At 33.7% G+C, this 21403-nt stretch overlaps 1 protein-coding gene across 1 annotated transcript in view; it reads left to right on the top strand.

The window, feature by feature from the left end:
• The window catches only part of LOC106129782 (uncharacterized), a 120254-nt gene that overhangs the window by 55548 nt on the left and 43303 nt on the right, over positions 1 to 21403 (top strand). The window contains exon 3 of the mRNA XM_013328447.2: positions 2419 to 2576. Coding sequence (XP_013183901.1) covers positions 2419 to 2576 — 158 coding nt within the window. The remainder of the gene's footprint in view (positions 1 to 2418; positions 2577 to 21403) is intronic.

The raw sequence follows: 21403 nt of genomic DNA, 5'->3' as shown, positions 1-21403 counted from the left end.
CCTGATGAACTTTGATAGACAAACAAAATAAACTTATTTTCTTTAAAAAAAAAACAGGGCAAGCCCAGGGCATAAATGAGGTGTTTTATAGGAAAAAGGAATAAGTACCTAAGTAAAAAAGGTAGCATTAAAAATAACAAACATAATTTTCAATAACATTCTACTTCTGATTTAAAAAAATAAGCAAGACGCATTCTTTGTGCCTTATCGATTTAAGTCAACATTCGCCCTTCATTTGCCATAAATCAGTGCGATGATCAAGCATGACTGACTGACTGGGGCACTTGCAAATAAATACAAAACACTAACGAGTGCTATTCACGTCCCGAACAGACGTACAGACGAACAGATTAACAAATGAAGGCACAATGTGCCATCGCGAGTCGCATTAGCGAAAGTATTTGTCAGAATTCCACTATTATGATAGAAATAGATATTTATGCATTAGAAAGCTGATTTTCGCATTGTGGAAGGGTTAAGATTGATTTGTTGTGTGGAACTATTACGGGCGATTCAATGAGGTATTGAATTGATTGAATACGGAGATGATATATTAGAACACCCAGTTATTTTCTCTACAGCACAGTGTATTTCATTTATAATTTGGTTGGTTTTTAACTTTTCAAAACTTAGCATAAAGATATCGTTACACTTTCTTCAATAACCAATTCTTTTATCACCGCCAAAATTTGTAGTCCTCCTCGTGTCTGCGATTCTCAATACTTATAACTTAGGGACAAGTTAATAGTTAATAAGCTTTTTTTAAGCTAGCATGTACTAGCTTTGTATATAGGTTTTCATAATTTTTCAATCGTTGTCTTGCTAGCGCCTACGCGGTGTGTATGATAGGATAGACATTACCGCTATGTTGACGCCAAGACGTAAAGTGTGAGGAGGGCCTTATAAAAATGGTAAGGGGACTCTTACACAAAAAAAAAGAAAGTTTCAAAAAAGTTGACGGGTCATTGGTTCTTTATCAAGCAATCAACTTTTTTTTAACTCCAAACCGCGCGAGGAAAACTCTCGATTTCATTTAGCATGAAAGTAACAATTTGATTACAGTTATTTTAGCGTCAATTTGAACCGCGTCAGGTATACGGTAATTGACTTTCAATTTCTTTACGACCATTATTTTGCCAGACAATGCTTTTTTCGTGGATTTTATATTAGGTACCGTTTAAACGAAGAAAGTGTAAGTTGTTTTAGTTAACAGTTAAAAACGAAAATAAATAATTCTATTGCAGTAGAAAAAGAAACATATAATAACTTAATCTTAAAATGTTTCGAAGTATTTCAATTATATATGTATTTTTTATTTAAATAAGTAACGTTCTTATAGAGTAAATTAAAATAGTATGTAAATGATTGGTGGTCGATTATAACAAAGACGCCTTTGACCAATTTCAATTTTCTGGTTGAAATAATTAAGATAAAGATTGAAACATTAGGCCTGTGATGAGATACATGGATCACAGCTGTAAGCTTTCTCATTAAGTTCAAGTCCATCCATTTATTTTTACCCGATAACGACGATATTAGTTATCATTTTAACGTTTATGTCCTTACGATGGTCTATTCTAAAGTCCCAGAAACCTTACGACTAAGTATAAGAATATCAACATGTCCCTACTCACACGAATGCGCCAACAAACTCGGTTACCAGAGCGAATCGTTGCGGGTCGATGTCGCCATATTATTGCTACAGTAGGATTGATATCTACCGTAATCTCCACTTACAAAAGAAACACCCTGTAGGCAAGGTCGGCTTTGGGCACGGCAAGGCCGGTTTGGAAACCGCAATTAGTTTGATATAATGATTTAATGCGTGTTGATAAATGTTGTGACTATAACTGTTATCTGTGTTAAATATTTGGAAAGCAAAATATGACTATAGAATAAAAAGTAGTTAGGGATGTTCGTGAAATCATTTCATAAGTTTTGACTTTATCGATGAAATAAAAAAAATAATATCAAACTTTTTAGAGTCCCTATGTAACGATATTTTTTTTTTGAGGTAAAAAGCATTAGTTTTGCTAAGTAGAACTAAGAAATATAGAATAAGTGCCTTTGGCATGTAAAAACGATTCACCTATACCTTCTCATTCCTATTACAATTAAAACTTAGTTCATGAATGATCCTTTATAGTAGTTCTTGACACATACATAGGTACGTAAAACACCCATCTTTCCTGGAGGTGTAGGCAGAGATTATACTATTCCACTTGCCACGATTCACTTCATACTTCATTCACTTCATCCTTCACTAATAACTCTCTTACTCTTAACTGTCTTTATGCAAACTCGATTTCAAGTACCTACTCTTGACATTTTGTCAGGGCGTTCTCAATTTTATTAACCTGCGTTAGTCTAGGTTTTCCTAATCAATTTGCTTAAAATATTATTTTCTTTGTCTCACAGGAACACATACAAGAAGTACTAGACAAATGGACGCAAATAGACGACGAAATATGGGCCAAAGTGATCGTCTTCGAAAAAAATCGACGCGTCGCGAAAGCGTATGCGCGGGCGCCGGTACTCACAATCAACGGGTCCGACGACGGATTTGACGGCATGAGGTAAGGATATATAACAATTTGAACTTTTTAATGTCAATACAGTTGTTGTAATTTTTGACACCATCGATTCAGGCGCTGCCAAGTGAAGTCAATTGAAATGTTTACAATTCTATTATTTTATTTGAATCAATATCTCACTCTGTAAAAGAGCTGACGATGGTATAAAAATCTAAGTAAATAAAAAAAGTCTGACTAAATGTAAACAAACCGCGGACTACCTCCAAAGAGACGACGCTATCACGAAAACAACAGTAGTATAATAAAGATTAGAACTATTCTCAAAATCATGACAGGATTAATATTACAACATTCCTATTTATACAATAAATTAGGTACTCAAAGTTTATTTTATAAGCCTATTATGGCACGTGCCTGGCCCAGTTACTTATTCAAACCTTCTAAATGTCTTGTACTTGTATGTACATGGCAATCAATCTACGTACAAATTATGGACAAAGCATTATCTACTACTTGTTTGGTCGGCGTCGTTTAAATGTGTTACAAAAGACGCCATGTTTGTTTCCTTGTTAACATTCACATAGGTATGGTTTATTTTATAGTATAGCTTAGAAAACGTTATTTTTTCGAAACGTTATCGACTCTTTACCTAAAGAAGGTTTTTTTTTAATTTCCACTCGAACTGAGACTTGAAATAACCGTTTTTTGATTGGAACATAATTACTATCGTTTTCGTTTAAATAAACGTTTTTGAACATTTAAAAATGATTTTACAATTTCTTGAATCCACACAAATCTACGAAAAATAATATAATAAGGTGTTATTATAAGGAAATTCATTAAAATAAAAAGTTTAATAATTCCTTAAAATAAAGTAGAAAGATGTAGTGTCTGCCTACCCCTCCGGTTATGTAAGTATGAAAAAAGTAAAGATTTGTAATATAAAATATGTAATCAAAAGGTATTTAAAAGTATAATTGAAACTGTTTTATATAGCACAACATATAAGTATATTTTACCTTAACCAAGAAGATTTATCTTTATATCAAATTGGATCAAATCCCATACTCTAATAATCTCTTTTAATCGATTGAAAGCTGTTAAAAGATAGATCCGATAAAAAAGTGCAGTTCTTACTTTATTGATTAGGTATTGTACTGAGGGCAGTTCAAAATAGAACCTCTCCATATCTTTTCTATTGATGTCGTAAAAGACGACTTAGGGACAAGCTTATAAACTTGGGATTCCTCTTGTAGGCGATGGTTAAGCAACATGTCACTATTTGATTTCAATTCTATAGTAAAGCCATAGAGCTGAACGTGGCGTTTCAATCTTCAAGACTGTTGGCTCTGTCTACGCCGCAAGGGATATAGATGTGTGACTTTATGTATATAAACTATACTTTAAATCGCAGGTGAACACAATTACTAAGCCTATGATACTTCCCTGAAGGCAAACTGAATTGGTTTATTTGTTGTCGTCAGTACAAATGCATGCAGTTCGACTAGCAGTAAATCATTTCACAACAGCAGCCGGCTTATAATTGCCATTGTGAAATGCAAATCACGAGTGCGCCAGATTTTCTATTAAGAAGTGTACTAGTTAAAAGTCGCATGCCTCATATAATTATTTGTTTGTAAAATAATGTGATTTTTATGGAGAGGTACAGTGAGACTACATCTCTATTGATGTATTTTTAGACTTGAATTTTCAGTTTAAGTCTACGCGTCGATACTAAGTCAATTATTCAGTTGGCGTACATTTCAATTAAAAGCGATCTCATTTTTACTTAAATATTAAAAAAAACATAAATAATGTAGAGATATTAGGTGTACAAATAAATTATTCTAAAAAATATACATACATATCATAACAGAGCCAACATTTGTCAAAAGACTGATAGGCCATCTTCAGCTTTATGATAGAATTGAGATTCATATAGTGACAGGTTGCTAACCAGTAAAGAAGATGGATGGAAAGATATAGTCTCCGGTCCTAATTATTTTTCTATTGGTGCCGGGAACCACACGTCACGTGATTATTTAATAAAAAAAAACTGATAAGGTTACACTAAAATGAAACATACTGCACATAATCAGAGTAAGTGTTAATAGACGGCGCATGAGCAGCAGAGCGTGCTCGACGCAAGGTTACCGTGCCGTAACTGTTATTACGGTTTCACCTGTTTTATTTTACTTATTTTTCTTTGATTTTTCTTATGGACGAGGCTAACAACCTATTACAATGAATGAATCTAAATTCTATAATTAAACAATTGAGGCGAAAAACAAATAACGCAGCTCAACACATTTTGTGTAAGGCAGGCATTTTTTAGATTATAAACTTTGTTAATTTAAATAATTATTTTGGTATTACTCACTTTAATCACACATAGAAAATAATATCATACCAATTGCGCTATGTTTCAATAATATCTTAACTCAAACTACAAAATGTTTTTCACACCTGTTATTTATTCATAACACGGTATTATTTGCAGTAACTTTCTTTTCTACAAGATCCTGTTGAGAATAACATTTTTATAACCCCATAAGCACTTTTGTTGCCCTCAAACGGCCTTTATCAACTTAATCTCAGCCTTAATTCGTGTCTTTGATGTAGAAAGTTACGTGTCGCTAATATTGCTCAAACGTACGTGCGTATGCGCCGATAAGTGATTTAATTATGGCAACATTACAAAACAGCTGGCAACACCGGGTCATTTTGAGGCTAAATAGAAAATTGACATGTTTTGTAATGATTATTGACATGTTATTTGGGATTGGTTAGGTTGTAGTGAAGTGATTTTGTAAAAATGAGTAGAGATAATTAAGCAAGAGAAATATTTATGTACGTAGAAAATATTGACGAAACAGTGGCAACTCTTAGTTTAAAGTCTGACATGCAGCAATTTATTTTTATGTTCAGTTTAATTTACCATTAACGTTAATTAAATAAACACACTTCACCACTCTATATTACTCTTATTTTTTTTTTTTTTTCAAAGAGTAAATTAATAATATAAAATAGTACTACCAACAAGTAAATTTATCTCTAAAAGCTTTAAACTTTATTCACCAGCCATATAAATCTTCAAAACTTTAACATAAAACATTGAAGCGACCACAGTCTATCTGAACTCGAGGATCGGTGTGAAGAGAAGGCACGGCACTTGAAATGCAAACGAAGCCGGGTGATCGCACAATGTCGCCGCGATGTGATCACGTCATTATGACGCGGAAGCGGCCAGTAGCGATCGGAGACACTGGCGTTTTGTTACACTGTGGTACTGGTCGTGAGAACAAGGTTTTAGCTGAGTTTAGTTTAGTGCTAGACTTTGTCTAAAGACTCGTGATTTATGTACGTCATCACAACGCTTTGGGTAAACGTGTAGTACACAGGTTCAAGTCCTACCGCTTGAATATTTTCTGCTTTATGTTCATTAGTTTTATTACTTTCCGATGTTCTTACGGTGATGGAAAAGTTCGTGACGAAACCTGGATTAGGTTTCCCTGCAAAGGGCACATTTTATGCATAAATATGATTTACCCTTTTGCTTATACCCAATCGTATCGAGCCTCTTTCAAACTAAAACATTGGCATAACACTCAAGGATTTTTTCTAAAATAGAACCATATGGATACAGCTTATGGTTTTAAACAGCTCATGATTTAAAAGCCAAATAAAAAAAGCTGATCCTGGATCCCAAGAAAATGCAAGAAAAAGTTTAAAAAACAAAAGATAGAGAAAATACGTATAAATTACCTGACTCTTATTCGAATCATGAAATTTGAAGAACGGTAGACATCGCGAGGAAATCTGCATGTTCAGGCAACTGGATGTGATCCAGTATCACTTCACGTTAAAACTTTAGTTACTGAATTCAGAATCGAGGTTACAGGGAGACCCTAGGCTCCCCTTCAGAGTGGTGAGGACGCAACCAAAATAAACGTCCAGACCATGATAGCTCATCTTTAATTTCCTAAAGTTCAAAAAGACTTTTCGCCTCCATTATACATAAAACGCGGAAGTGTCGCCTGCCTTATCAGATGGGCATTAAAATCAGCATTTACCAAGCCTCTCCCGTATTTAATTAGAGTCTAATTCGACATCGAACAATATAGATCGGACATTCCCGTGCAATAATTAGGCCTTTACTAGGCGATAGTGCAGTGGGAGTTAATTTTAAGTGAATTAATTGGATTTATCGGGCAGGAAGCGAACTGCATTTGCGTTCGGCTCGTGTCGGCTGTTTAGGAATTGATTTATCTTTCTACTAGAAGCTGAACATGCTAGGTTTATTGGATTTTATTGCGGCGTTTAGTTTGGAATGGACGAGAGAGGGTTGAGCTACAGTTTAGGTAGATTATTTTCGAGAATTAAATCTATGTGATCAGAAAAGGAAAAATTTTGTTACTTTGAGACCCATTAATTAATAAAGAAGATATCGTAATATAGTTAGGGATTTTTGGAAGAAGGAAGGGAAGTTTTTTATATAGCACTTTGACATATATTGCTTAGTAAAAAATATATATGAGAGGAGTATTTAGGAGAAAAAGTAGGCCTTGCTCAACAATCAGAAATATTAAACAAATTAAGAATATACAAATCATAATCGCCGACTATCAACATTATTTTGTAAGAGAACGAACAAATTAAAATATTTAGGCTTTTAAATATTTAACCTTTTTATACATCGCAAATCACACAAGAGAAAAAATAGAAAACATATTCTATGAGAGCGGGCAGAATGGGATCTTGTTTAAAATCCCTATAGGGTTACAACTAAGTAGTACACCTCATTGTTGCATAAAAATAATAAATATCCTACAAAATTGGTCAGTCGTCGTAAGAACAGAGGGAAATGGTGGAAAGAAACGCTATAAATAAAATCAATGCCACTTCTTAAGGTGAACAATCGCTCTATTACAAAGGTCCTTTTGTATCTGGTTTATACGAAAATGGGCTAAGTAAAACTTGTTTTTTTTTTTTAATATGTTTTTGAGACCATTGACCTACTTGAGATACTTGAGTATACAAAAACATTTATTCAAAATTAAATATATTAAAATTCTTTGCTTATTAATATTTGTGGCTCAAGAAAAAGTGCATTTAAATATAAACATTCTATCAGTATTATAAAACATGCTGAATTTAGCCTTTTAGCAGACATTTATTTGGAAATATGCGAGGTTAAATGAAATGAAATCCCCTTAGTTTTTTGTTACTCATTTTCCATTCTAGAGAGAACTGACGATACACGTTACGCCTCACATAACTATACCTAGCCGAATGAAACCTTAGATGTACTATTTCTAGTCCCAAAGCAAGACTTATCAGGTAGACTTTCTAACGCACGTGTCTATAAAATCTAGCGCTAAATTCCAAACTAGGCCAGTCTATGATTCATAACAACAATAACGCACCAGGTGCGCGAATTGGCCCAATTCCTGGCCAAGCCCCGTCGATAATGCCTGGGCGAAATCTCTGCCAATCTGCCCACGCGACAATCGATGGCGGCACGAGTCTTTAGACTTTACACTTTACGACGATGTAAAGTCGTTTGGTGTAAAATGTTTTTTTTTTGCCGACGATTGACATTGATACCTATAAAGCAGCTTTATTTTCTGGTGAAGAAGGTAAATAATACATCTAACACTTGCTACTAATTAGGTCGATAGTTTAGGATACCCTTATTTATATATTGATGATTATCCGGAACATTTTTGTCTTGTTCTACTTACGTGTTGCTCGTGACTTATTTGTTTGAATTCTGAGGCAAAATTAATTCATTATTTTGCATCCCAATAAATTTGAAATTATGAAAATGCCGAACAAAACATTATTATTTCTGGTTATTACATTTACCTAATCAAAACACTCATTATAATGTTCTCAGTTCCGCTAATCATAATGACTAAATAACTTTTTTAGAATGTTAATAACTTGTCAATCTACGTGGACATTGACGGATTAAGCATACGAAATTACCGAATGACATTCTAAAGTAAATGAAGTAATTACATTTACCTGTGTATTCTCTATTTATATAAATAAATACGATAGTGACTTATTGATATATCAACGTTTAGCCTTAGTTGGGTCTAGAAGTTTAAAACTCGGCATAGAAGTGAACTAAGGGAGGATTTCTGGAAATTGCTTCGGGAACGAATATTAACGAAAATGTTATTTTAAGAACATTTTTATTTTTTGTTATTCATTGGTGTCTGTTGTTATTATTAGGTAAAATTTTTGTAAATTTTTATGTTTTTAAATGAACAAAGTTTGATGACAAAAGCAAATACATTATTATTAAAAAGGCTTTTTATAAGTCCAGACGTTGATTAAAGTTTTTCCACACATCAACCGCGCCGTGTAAACGTTCCTTCGTCCTCGGTCACATGAATGTTGCAATAGTCGAGTGTTATTGTTTATTGTGTTCTTATCGATATCTTTGTTGACTGTGCTGCTGTGCGCCACGCACAATAGCTCGTTGGATCCGGCCTTGGTTTTTGTGGAATCAAATCATTAAGCCGGTTGTCCACTGCTACGCTTGAGACTTAAACGAAGGTGATGACGCTGACAGGATCGCGGAAATATCAGACCGAAGAAGTGTTAATACAATGCTAAATTTCTTTTTAGGTTGGGTTCTTCAGGGCAACGCTGTGCTGTATAGACTCCGACAAGCTCTGAATTAAATAAAAAGTGGAATCGTTTCAAAATGTATGTCACAGAAAACTTTAGTACAAAAAAAAACTCCAATGAATTTAGGTAAAAGCCCTTAGTACAAATATTCTTTTACCGAATAATAAAATTATGTACAAAGATGATGAATACAATATGAACCTAAAATTTTAATTTAATTTTTAAAACTGGTAATTTTAATTAATATTATGATTGATATACGAAACGTATCTATGCACAATGATGAATGAACGCCTTTAAGAATACGCTACTGCCTGTTAAGCTATTTGCATTGTTATAGTGACAGATATAACCTACATGTATAATTCATTTAGACCGGAAAATTATATCTCAATTAACCTCTTTATAAGTCCATAAATAGACTGTGTTTCCTAAGAAGACTTCAGAAAACTTTAGACAAAAATAAAAGTAATCGAAAATAAAAACCATAGGTATTTCATATGTAATATAAATACAGGTTTTAAAGTTATACTTTATTTATTATATATCTTTGATTATATGGCATGGATTTTTTTGGATATAAACCGATTTTCACTGTGTTTTAATATAGTCATTGTTGTATATCTTTACTGCTCTGTAGAAGAATATAACTAGGTATATATAGACTAATATAATAGGTATTTATATTTTGCACCGACGACTGGCAAATTGAGAGAATGCTTTGTAGTGTAAATAGGTACTTCTTTACTGAATTGTGTCTAAATCTCTACCACACAAATGCGTAGGCTTTCTAGTAATTTTCTACAAAGTCATATTTGCGCCCACAACGGGAGTCGTAAAACAGACAAGAAAATTAGATTGTGCCTTATTTGGGGAATTTCATAATATATAAAGTTATAAATAAACAAAAGGCTGTTGAAAACCTAAGTTGAACAAGTGTTTAAGTGCATTAAGAAAATATTTCCCAAAATTCCCGCGGGAATGGATTCTTCTTTCACGCAATCGGAGCTGATACGCTGTAATAAGTTAAGTAAATTAGTAGTAAATTTAATGTCGTACATTTAAGTACAATCACATTAATCTAGCCCATGAATCAGACTCCCACAAGTATTTCGTAATTGTCTAGCTAATGGCTACCAAAAGCTTGGCGCCATTGATATATCCTGTTACAGGACTAAACCAAACCTAATCTGAACTTTATGTTAATGTCCTTTTAGATCAATATTGACTGAACTATCGGTGATAAGTTCTCGATCTATTGTCTCTTGTATATTATTTGCAGCCTGTCAATTATAAGTTAGACAACTTCAAACTTTAGAACCTAGATAGTGTCATTCCGCATTGGCTAAGTAAAGTTTTTTTAACCTACGTATTTTTAATTTTGTCCAAAGTAGAACTGTATTTGAACATGGCATTGCATGATTTTCTCATTTTTTTTATCTATGAAAATTTTTATTCATAAAAAATCTTTAAATTTATATAGCGTATACTTTTTCATCTATTTAACAGGTTATTGCCTTTTAATAGCCGTTAACTACTCATTAACTTACTAGCTATTCATTATGATTTTGTTTTATTTAGGTATTTTCTTGAATAAAAAATTATTTTAAAATAAATGATTTAAAACTCAGGAAAAGTCGAAAAGTTACAGAACCGGTTTGTAGTTTTGAAAAAAAAAGTAATAGGTTAGAAAAAGGTTTACTTAGCCAATTATAAGCAGCCAGATAAAGTGTATTGTATGATATAATAGTATGTTATCGTATTGTCCGTGTAATTGCAGATAGTGGTGGAAAGTAGGGCGGCATTGAGGTAGGCTTTTGTAAGACACCGTTGGTCAGTGTCAATGAATTTGTCTCAGATGTTATGCAAGCAATAATTTGGCTGTTTTGCTATCTTGTCTTCAATTGCCAGCAGGTTTAGTTCTTATATAATATTAATCAGGTATCAATTATGATTAAAATGGAGTCTTCTTTTAGGAACAATACATACATATATCACGTAATTATAACTTGCTGAACTGATAACGCCAATCGTTTGGAAAGACTCGAAGTAAAATTGAGATAGTGAAGTTATAAATATAGGTCGTGGTTTAAACCGTGAAAAATTAAATTTGGTATGAAAGACAATAATAAAACTAAAAATATAAATTATCTATAATTTATGTCTATTAAAGCGTACATATATTTACATTTCAATATTCTTGTTTCTTCGGTAAAACTTGTCATGCAATATTTCAATTATCTTTTGACACTTCTATCAAGTGAGTATTTATTTATTCAAATTAGGAATCAAGAACGGAATTTCAAACAAAAATTACGCCTAATAATTCAATCGACATTGATCTTAAAGCAATTTAAAAAAAAACTATCTCCAAACTACGTATTTGCGTGCGAGATCTAATTTACAAAAATGGCGATTCCAATTCTAACAACTCGTAAAAGTCAATTAAGATTTAAACAGTTGTACGCATGCGACGTTCTCGTGACATTTCTCGAGTCAATTGCATCAGTTGTTAAAAATACATTAATTTGAATTTCTTTTGAGGGTTTTATTGCAAGGTGTTAAGGGCGGTATTAGAAGGAGAGATTAGTTGAACAAATGCATGTAAAGTCGACTGGTTTTTCGAGATCTAAGTCGTCAAAGCATGCAAATGTCGGCAATCTGATGGTTCGCAGCACGTGGGTTAGCTGGGGCTCCCGTCGTTTTAATAAAAGATTAGTGGGTTCGATTCGGCCCACGGAAGAGCGTCTGTTTTTGCAATTGATTCCCTTTGAGAATTTATACTGAGCATTTGTCTAATACGATTTTCTTTCGTTTAAATGTACCGTGTGGTTCTCGGCACCAATAGAAGAAGAATAAGACCACTCCATCTCTTTCTCATGGATGTCGTAAAAGGCGATTAAGGGATAGGCTCATAAACTTAGGATTCTTTTTTAGACAATGGGCTAGCAACCTGTCATTATTTGAATCTCAATTCTATCATTAAATTAAACAGCTGAACCAGGCCTTGCAGTATTTTTAAGAATGTTGGCTTTGTGTACCCCGCAAAGGATATAGACGTGTGCGATATGTATGTATGTTAAATCGCTTCCGAATTCGCTATTGTTATTTTTCTGGACAACATTTATGAGATTTATTTAAAAATTATTTCAGTTATGAAACAATATGTGTATTGAAACTAAGCTAATTACTAGTTTTGCAAATATTGTAATATTATTATTAACTTAATTTTAATTATTTCAACATTTTACAGCTTGTTAAGGAAATTTTACAATACTTTAATTACTAGCAGTAGAATTACGTACCTACTTAATTGTATTATTCTGACCTACAGCGATTGAGATCATCGACTGCTTTTATATCGATACATCGGTTCTACGATCGATCACTATATCGATAACTTGCGACCTTATTTTATGAATGGACCCAAAGTTTATTGTTTTATTTGACAATCAATCATAAAGTTTACTTCTTTTCAAAATTATTCTAACGAATTGTCTGTATAAGTAACCACCATCCTTAAATAATGATTAATCTAAAATAAATAGAATTAGTGAGTATGACTTCCGAAAACAACGCGTTTATCTTGAAAGTGTCGTAAAAGGCGACTATGGTATAGATAGAATTCAAAATTTATGAATACCTATGCCTACCTATACCTACCTATACCTGCTGCTAGCCCGTTGCCTAAAAGAAGAATCCCAATTTTGTAAACCCATCCCTTAGTAACCTTTTACGACACAAAGCTAAAGATTGGTCCTATTCTTTCTATTGGTGCCGGGAACCACACGGCAAAGTAATCATGATATGAAAAAAATTATCTTGCGAGGAAATGACTTACAACCACAGATTACAACATGCATCGTTAAAAACTATTTGGTGATACTTCAATTAAATTCACATAAACCGTAATAGCACATTTGTTATGTTTTTAAAATGACGTGCGTGATTTTATTAAACGCAATCATAAGCCTCAGGCATCTTACGGTACAAACAGATGTGAAATATTAAGAGATATATTTTTGTAATTAGCATTTGCTCTGGTAGTGGGTGGGTTTCCAAACCAATATTTCTCCCCTTCTCCTTCTTTTTTTAAATAAAAAGTATTTAAAAATTAAAAAAATATTAATGGGACAAATTACACGGTTTGATTCATCTTTTAGGCGGCGGGCTAGCAACCTGTCGCTATTTAAATCTCAATTCTATCTTTAAGTAAACCAAACAGCTGAACGTAGCCTATCAGTCTTTTCAAGATTTTTGGCTCTGCCTACCCTGCAAGAGATAGAGATGTGATTATATGTATGTATGTACAGAAGATTGAGTTAGCCTCAAAGTAAGTTCGAAAGTTGTGTTAAGAGATACTAACTCAATGATTCTATATGTCACAATAAATACTATAAAGATAAACATTTGATCCAGGCCAATTAGAGAAAGTTCGTTTCTCATCATGCCCTGGCCGGGATTCGAACCCGGAACCTACAGTATCACAAACTAGCGTATTACCGCTACGCCACAGAGGCCGACAAGAGCCTATTAGCCTTTAAGTTAGTAATAAATTATGATGCTTTAGTTAGTTAATTAATTTGTGTTGTACTTGAAACCTCCAATGACCTTAGCCATCGTAGCATGTAAGTGAAACAAGCGGGTAGCGGAGCGGAAAGCGGAAAATTGACGCTCATTTTGATGTATGAACAAAACTTTCACTAAAATCGTGAAAAGTTGAAAGTAAGTTTCTTCACATCAAATTATATGTCACAATTACTTACTATTTTGATGAAAAAACAATGTATGTGTCCATGTAACAAGAATTTTCAAACAGCTGAACGCGACCCTCCAGTCTTTTGAAGATTGTTTGCTCTGTCTACCCCGCAAGGGATATAGACGTGATTATATGTATGTATATATTATTCATGTAGAGAAAAGCGGCCAAGTACGAGTCGAACTCGCCCTTGTAGGGTTCCGCAGCAGCAAGTAGGCATTCGCTAATGTTACGCCAGGAATTTGAGATTACCTACAATGATTGGGCAACTAGTAGTGACGACAGTACTGAACGGTTTGATTGATTAGTAAAAACGAGACCAAAACCACATTAATCATAAAGAAATTTAAACGCAATCAATCCTTTACTTTGTTATCGTCTCAAATGACTTTTAGAATAAATTTGTTTTCTTAATCACTTGCGGTGGACCCTTTCATTTTGTCCATTAATAGGTTCTATTCTGTGAAGTAATTATGAAAGAGAATTTTGATGAATGTATTCGAACAAATAAAGCAATCTGCTTTATCCACACATATATATATAATAAATTGCCAATACATGATTAATGTCTTAGGTACTACAAAATCGATACGTATGGGAGATCTATATACGGCTAATAGTAAACAAAAATACGATCGTTAGAATTTTTGTTCGTCTTTACTCAACATCACGTGAAAACTACGAGTATTGCTCTGAATACAGTACGGCTATCTTAGATACAATTAGTACGGCTCCACTCAAAATTTGTATAAAAAAATTGTTCCCTATAAAAAAAAGGTTTTTTTTTTATTGATGTTACAGATGATTACATGACAGACGAAGTCATGGGTATTAACTACTTAATACATAAATATTCACAAGCCACTAGGCATTTGTAATACGACCTCTCATCAACGAAATGCATAGACGTTTCGTAACCCGCGGTCCTTCTTAAATTGGTCAAGTAACCTTTAGCTCGGATGGGTCGTCTAGTAATTTACACAACACGGGATGCAGTATGGTAAAATTTATATAGACGTCTAATTTGAATGCAAATTTAAATAGATATACTTTTGAAACAATACTTTTCTTAAGCTTAGAAGAGCATTGGTAATCATATTTTATAATGATAATGGTACTTAATGTAACAAAGTGTAAGTGAAGTGCCGTGTGGTTCCCGGCATCAATACAAAAAAAAATAGGACCACTCTATCTCTTTCCGTTAAAGGCGACTAATGAATAGGCTTATTAACTTGAGATTCGTTTTTAGGCGATGGGCTAGCAACCTGTCAATATTCGAATATCAATTCTGTTACTAAGCTAAATAGCTGAACGTGGCCTATCAGATTTTAGAAGAATGTTGGCTCTGTCTGTCTGTCTGTCTGGACATACAGAAAATAATTATCTAATTTTCTTCCGGGAAATTCCCACGGGTAATAGAAAACTGGAATTTAAATTAAACGAGGGCAGCAACATATTTAAAATCAAGTAAGCTTAGGAAGAGTTAGTCTGGAGTTTCTTGAATTAATCTTTCCACTGTGCCCAGTCAGGATGCAAGTTAAATTTATAAATTTATAAATTTTTCTTCTTAGAAACGGCGGACAGTGCATCGCGAGAAATTCCTTCTCAAGATAGCTTGCAAGCTTCCGCAAGACGTAAATCTTAAAAGACAATAAATAGGTTATAACAATCACAAATTAAAATGACTAAAATTATAGTGTTAACAACTCGTTAGCCTTAATTACAATGAGAGCCTTGATATGAAATTCTAAATACATACTTACAGACAAACACATTTTTAAAACTGTGTTAGTATCGAAAGAACAGTTTAATGACGTGTGTAAAACACTCATTAAATGCAATGTTATGACTTTTATTTCTCTTGCAATAAGGTCGATTATGTAATGATTTCAGTTTTCATTTTTAGTATGGGAAAATCCTTGAGTGTTTTGACAAAGAACACTGAATTAAAATTCCATATAATTATATCAACTTCATCTAGGTACCTATAATGATCAGATTAAGACACGAATATTACAATCAAATTATTTTGTCTTTAATTATACAAGTAAACATACATTCGTTTGAGTTTTAATAAGATCGTACATTAAATCACGCCTCGGAGGGGTAGACAGAGATTATATCTTTCTATACTTTATCAGCACATTCATAATGCATATTCAGCAGAATTTGCAGATTTCTTCTGGGTGTTTTTGCTCAACATATCGCATCATAATCACGTCTATATCTGTTACGGGGTAGACAAAGCCAACAGTCTTGCAAAGAATAAAAGGCCTAGCCAGCTAAATGGGCTTTTTGATGGAATTGAGATTCGTATAGTGACAGGTTGCTAGCCCATCGCCTTCAAATCGCAAGTTTATTAGGCTACACCTAAGTCGCCTTTTACAACATCCATGGTAAAGACATGGAATAGTCCTATTCTTAAGAACCTCTGGGAATCACACGGCATAATACTTAACAAAATATTTATTCGACGTAAAATAAATCTACATAATGTAATGTAAGGCAAGAATATAAATACAATGAGGATTATTAGATTATCAACAAAAGTAATAAGTTTTTTACTTATATTTACTGATACAAAATAAATCCATCGTGATGTCTTAATTCGGTCATTCAGTAAAAAATAAATATAATCACATTGTTCACCGCATGATCTCATGCTGAATCATTCATTTATTTATTCATTCATTCATCCTATACTAATCCTCACTAGATTGTAGAATTAGGGAGCAGTTCATTATATAATATTCGAGGAACTTACTAAACTTACTTATACTGTTGTAAACATTATAAGCGGTAGGTATGTGTTAGGTAAGGATATTCCATCGATGAGTAACTTTTTTTCTGTCACATGTTTATACTAGTTATGTCCATCACATTAGTGGCAGCATTTTCATCTCAGAGATAGAATACTTTTCAAGGAAATAAAGATAAACCTTCATACATACATATAATCACGTCTATATACCTTGCGGGGTAGAAAGAGCCAACAGTCTTCAAAAGACTGAAAGGCCACGTTCAGCTGTTAGGCTTAAACCTTCAAAATGAAATAATACTGAAATACAGGTTCAAAGTCCACCTTGGTACCAATAATTAGTTTCGAACTTCTACATTTTTAGTTTGAATACTAACCGATGCTCGTTACAATGAGGGAAAACATCGTGAGGAAATCTGCATATTCAGGCAACTGGATGTGTAACCATGATCCGATACTTTCTTCTCCTTCTACAAAAGGTTTCTCTGCGAAGATTGCGGAACCTTTAATAAGTCTGATCGGAATCGCTTAGTGTAAAATACTGAGATCCAACCCAGGTTCCATGGTCAAGGGATTACCCCTGGCTCCTCGTAGTGAGCATGTATCCTGGACCAACGCCGTGGTGAGGAAATGATTTCAAACTTCATTTTCGATCAAGATCTAAAAATACGAAATCAGAAGTATTCCTACATGTACAAATGCAAATGTCATACAAAAATGTCGTGACGTACATATCCTGTTTTCGAACTGGTGCCGATGGCTTAGTGGGAGTGACGAAGGTCAACGTGTTCGAATTCATTCACTTGAACTCGAAATAGAGATAAAAGTTTGCTTATAAAATATTAACTTTATTACTTTTATGAATCAATCTATATATCTAAATTTAGATACATAAAATCACGCCTCTTCCCGGAGGGGTAGGCAGAGACTACATCATTTTACTTGCCATGATCTTCTTTCGCTTCATCCACATTCATAACTCTCTTCATGCAAGCTCGGCGGTTTCGGGTAGGTACTCTAAATATATAAAAGAAGAAAGTGAATGACTGACAAATAAACGCACTATCCAAACTGGGTCTTGAGACTTAAAATTGGGCATGTAGGTTCTTTATGTGGTCGAGGAATGTATTATGAGAGTATTTCCCGAAATTCCCACGGGAACGGAGTGATTTTTATGATGATTTGACTATTACGCGGGCGGAGAGGCGGACGTCCTCTTATAAATAAATATATAGGTACGGGACAGATCACACACATTAAATTTGCCTCGAAGTAAGTTCGAAACTTGTGTTACGAGATACCTACCCAACAATACTATATTTTATAATAAATACTTATAAACATACAATATTCAGGCTTATCAAAAAAAGTTCGTTTCTTATCATCCCCTGGCCGGGATTCTAACCCGGGACCTTCGGTGTCACAGACAAGCGCACTGCCGCTGCGCCACTGAAGCCGACGAGAGTAAAAGTATATTTTTTTTTTATATATTTTTACTTAGTAATTTTATTATATTAAAACTTATATATTTTTTATTATATTTTAACTTAGTGACTGACAGATAACGGCGCGTCTCGCCAGCATCTCTCTGAAACCAGCCTAACGATGTGACGCCGACTGTACTCGCAATACAAATGAATGCCGCTGTATGTAATTTATAACACTGCAACTCAAGATTTTGTAATACACATCTAGAAGATTCGTGGGCCGCATTGTGATGCGCTTGCGCGTATAACCCTGGCGACTGTAATTTGAAGATGGATTTAATGGCATTTATAGTGTGATATACGACGAAACCCATAAAGCGTACCAAGTCATTCATAAGAGAAAATATACGGGACTAGATATTTATATCAAATTAGAATATTTACAACACTATATTAGTAATAATAAAAAAGCAAGGCGCAGTTCCTCTCAAATGTAGACTCGCTATAGAAAATGTAGGATATCAAAAATGCCTTGTATAAAAATGTTTGTTTTCTCATATAAAAATAACCCACTAGCTGGCGTCCTTTGTTTTTTAAACAAATATCATGTAAAGCCTGTAGCACTTATACATAGCTTTATCTCCATTCAAAATGAAATAGATTTAGATAATTCAAGCGAACTTGGCCAAAATGCTGGCCGCAATTCTTATCTACAAGAAGTAATGTTATCGTTAGAATTACTACCGACTTATAAAGATTACAACTTCGCCATTTCAAAAATCCAAAATAGGAAAGGAAATCATTGTTTCACCCGTAAATCTCCAATAACTGGGTGCAGTTTTGCAGGATTTATAGCTTTCCTGAACTATACCCGAAAGGGCTGTCGAAACAGATAGGAATTACTTGAAACAATGAGTTATTGTAGCATTATTCATAGTTTAAAGGAGCCATTTTGATTTTAATGTCAAATTGTGCAATATATTGATTTCGTGTTAGTATTTGGCTGACGTCTAAATTGAACGTAGCCTGATTATTTTATAGAGGCACTTAAATAGCTAGACGATACGGATTGCCTAAGAACATAATGGATATGAAACAGCCAAATCACGTTGTAAAATAGTCCTTTTATTTGGGTTAAACATGGCATCCCTATATAGTTTGTTTGCGTGACCGATAGACAGACAGGACTGTTTATATATAATCACGTCTATATCCCTTACGGGGTAGGACAGAGTCTACAGTCTTTAAAAAACTGCTATCAGAAATTCAATAGAATTCAGATTCAAAAAGTGAAATCATTTAGGTACATACCTTTGTCCTTAAATAAAATCTCATTATATTTTACAGAAAGAAATGCTTCTTTTTCGACCAGATACACTTCCATGATAACCATTATAAACTAGATCATACATTTTATAAGGAACACTAACCCAGCCTTTGTTACAGTTTCGCAAACCTCCGGTAACCACCGCCCCGAGCGTGGCACGGCTCGGTTTAGTTAGGACCACAAGTTTACTTTCAAAGCATTGGAAAACGTGAGCCGTGTCCAGCATATCGTTAAATGTCGTCGTAAAACTCAGATATTGATCTAGATTACATTTGAAACTTAAGTGTTACCAAGTATAGCTCTAACAATCTTCACTTTAACTAGTTATAATGTACAAAATCCTGCATTCTTGAGAATTGTTTTTTGGAATTTAGACTAATCCTCTCTGTCTAAGGGTACCATATCATCTAACAAATATCAGTATTAAAATGAAATGACAAACGAATAGAAACTTGTTTTGCTACAAGTCAGCATCGAATAGCTATTTGAAATGAATTTGCCATTATTCAATACTATATGACTTTCTTTTGGTCCCTAAGGCCATATTAATAGTAGTAATGTGGGTCGACAGAACTGCGCTTTTATATCTACAAACAGAATAGTTCAACGCTTCGTTCTTCTTAAACAAACTTCCAATGGAAAACCAATAAGTACAAATCGAGACTAAAACAATTGTTTACTTAATTTAAAAATCGAAGAAAGTGGCAATGAACTAGATAATAATTGGAGCAACGATAACAACGTTAAACAAGGAACGGAAGAAAGTAAAACTAGTGATGCGGCTAAACCGATTTTACGCGTCGATAATTGATTCATCGCCCATCGGAATTCGGAAAGCAATCGCGGAAAGAGGAACTGTAAATAAAAAAAAGCAACGCCGTGTTTAATCTTTAGATTATGTTTACTATGAATATTCTAGGCCTATTCATTTCTAAGAAGGGATTTATTTTTTTATACTTTATTAAAAATTGCTTAGAAGTCTTATATTTTAGCACACGATGTTAGTGTTTAGATAAGTGCAATTAACTGCATTCACACACGTACACGTGCCTGCACACAATTGACTATGAAAAAATAAACTAGAATAAAACATTAGGTATGTATTTATATCTGAACGTGGCCATTAAATCTTTTCAAGACTGTCGGCTCTGTCTACCCCGCAAGGGAGATAGACGTGACCATATGTATGTATGTATTTATATAGGCGACTGAATTACTCAGTTTATTAGCAGGCAAGGCAATACATGAACCACAACTTCTTGCGTAAAGTAAAACATTCCTTCAGGACAAAAATAAACTTAAAGTCACTCAAAAAAACCTAAATGTGATTTGAACTACAAAAACAAAAAATATTGAGCTAATGTTCCAGGAACAACAAAATTTAGATACATAATTAATCATTTGTACTTCATAAATTTAATTATTAATTAACAGAAGAACAGATTAATTAAAAATTCTAACAAAATAACTTGTCATAACGTTTGCATTGAACCACAAACGAAGTGCCAAAGCGCACTCACTTATCGCAGTCGTGTGAAATATTGATCGTGAGTACATACGCATCGTACTATTATATTACTCGGGTCGTGCACATCTCGATCTCGGTTCAATCGACCTAATTTGAATCGCAAGGTGACAGAGTGGAGTCTCATGCGCATCCGCGGACAATCACCGCGGTCCTTGGCACAAAATTTATTCGAATACATCGACTTAGTTTCACGGATCACATCACTAGATCCATTGTGTTTTAATAATGCTTTGTTGACCTACAGCATCTTTTTGACGTGTGGTATTCCATTTTTGAATTGTAATGAGAGTATACAGGTAACAATTAACCTGATTCTTTCAAACACATTACATTTTGGTATCATGTTATTATGTTTATATCTTCTTTGAGTGTTTTTCATTTTAATTAAATATAAAAACTGTTACATATATCTGTGACATATTTAA

This window comes from Amyelois transitella, chromosome 3, assembly GCF_032362555.1.
Source record: "Amyelois transitella isolate CPQ chromosome 3, ilAmyTran1.1, whole genome shotgun sequence".
NCBI classification, from domain to species: Eukaryota; Metazoa; Arthropoda; class Insecta; order Lepidoptera; family Pyralidae; genus Amyelois; species Amyelois transitella.
This window is presented reverse-complemented; position numbering and strand designations above follow the sequence as displayed.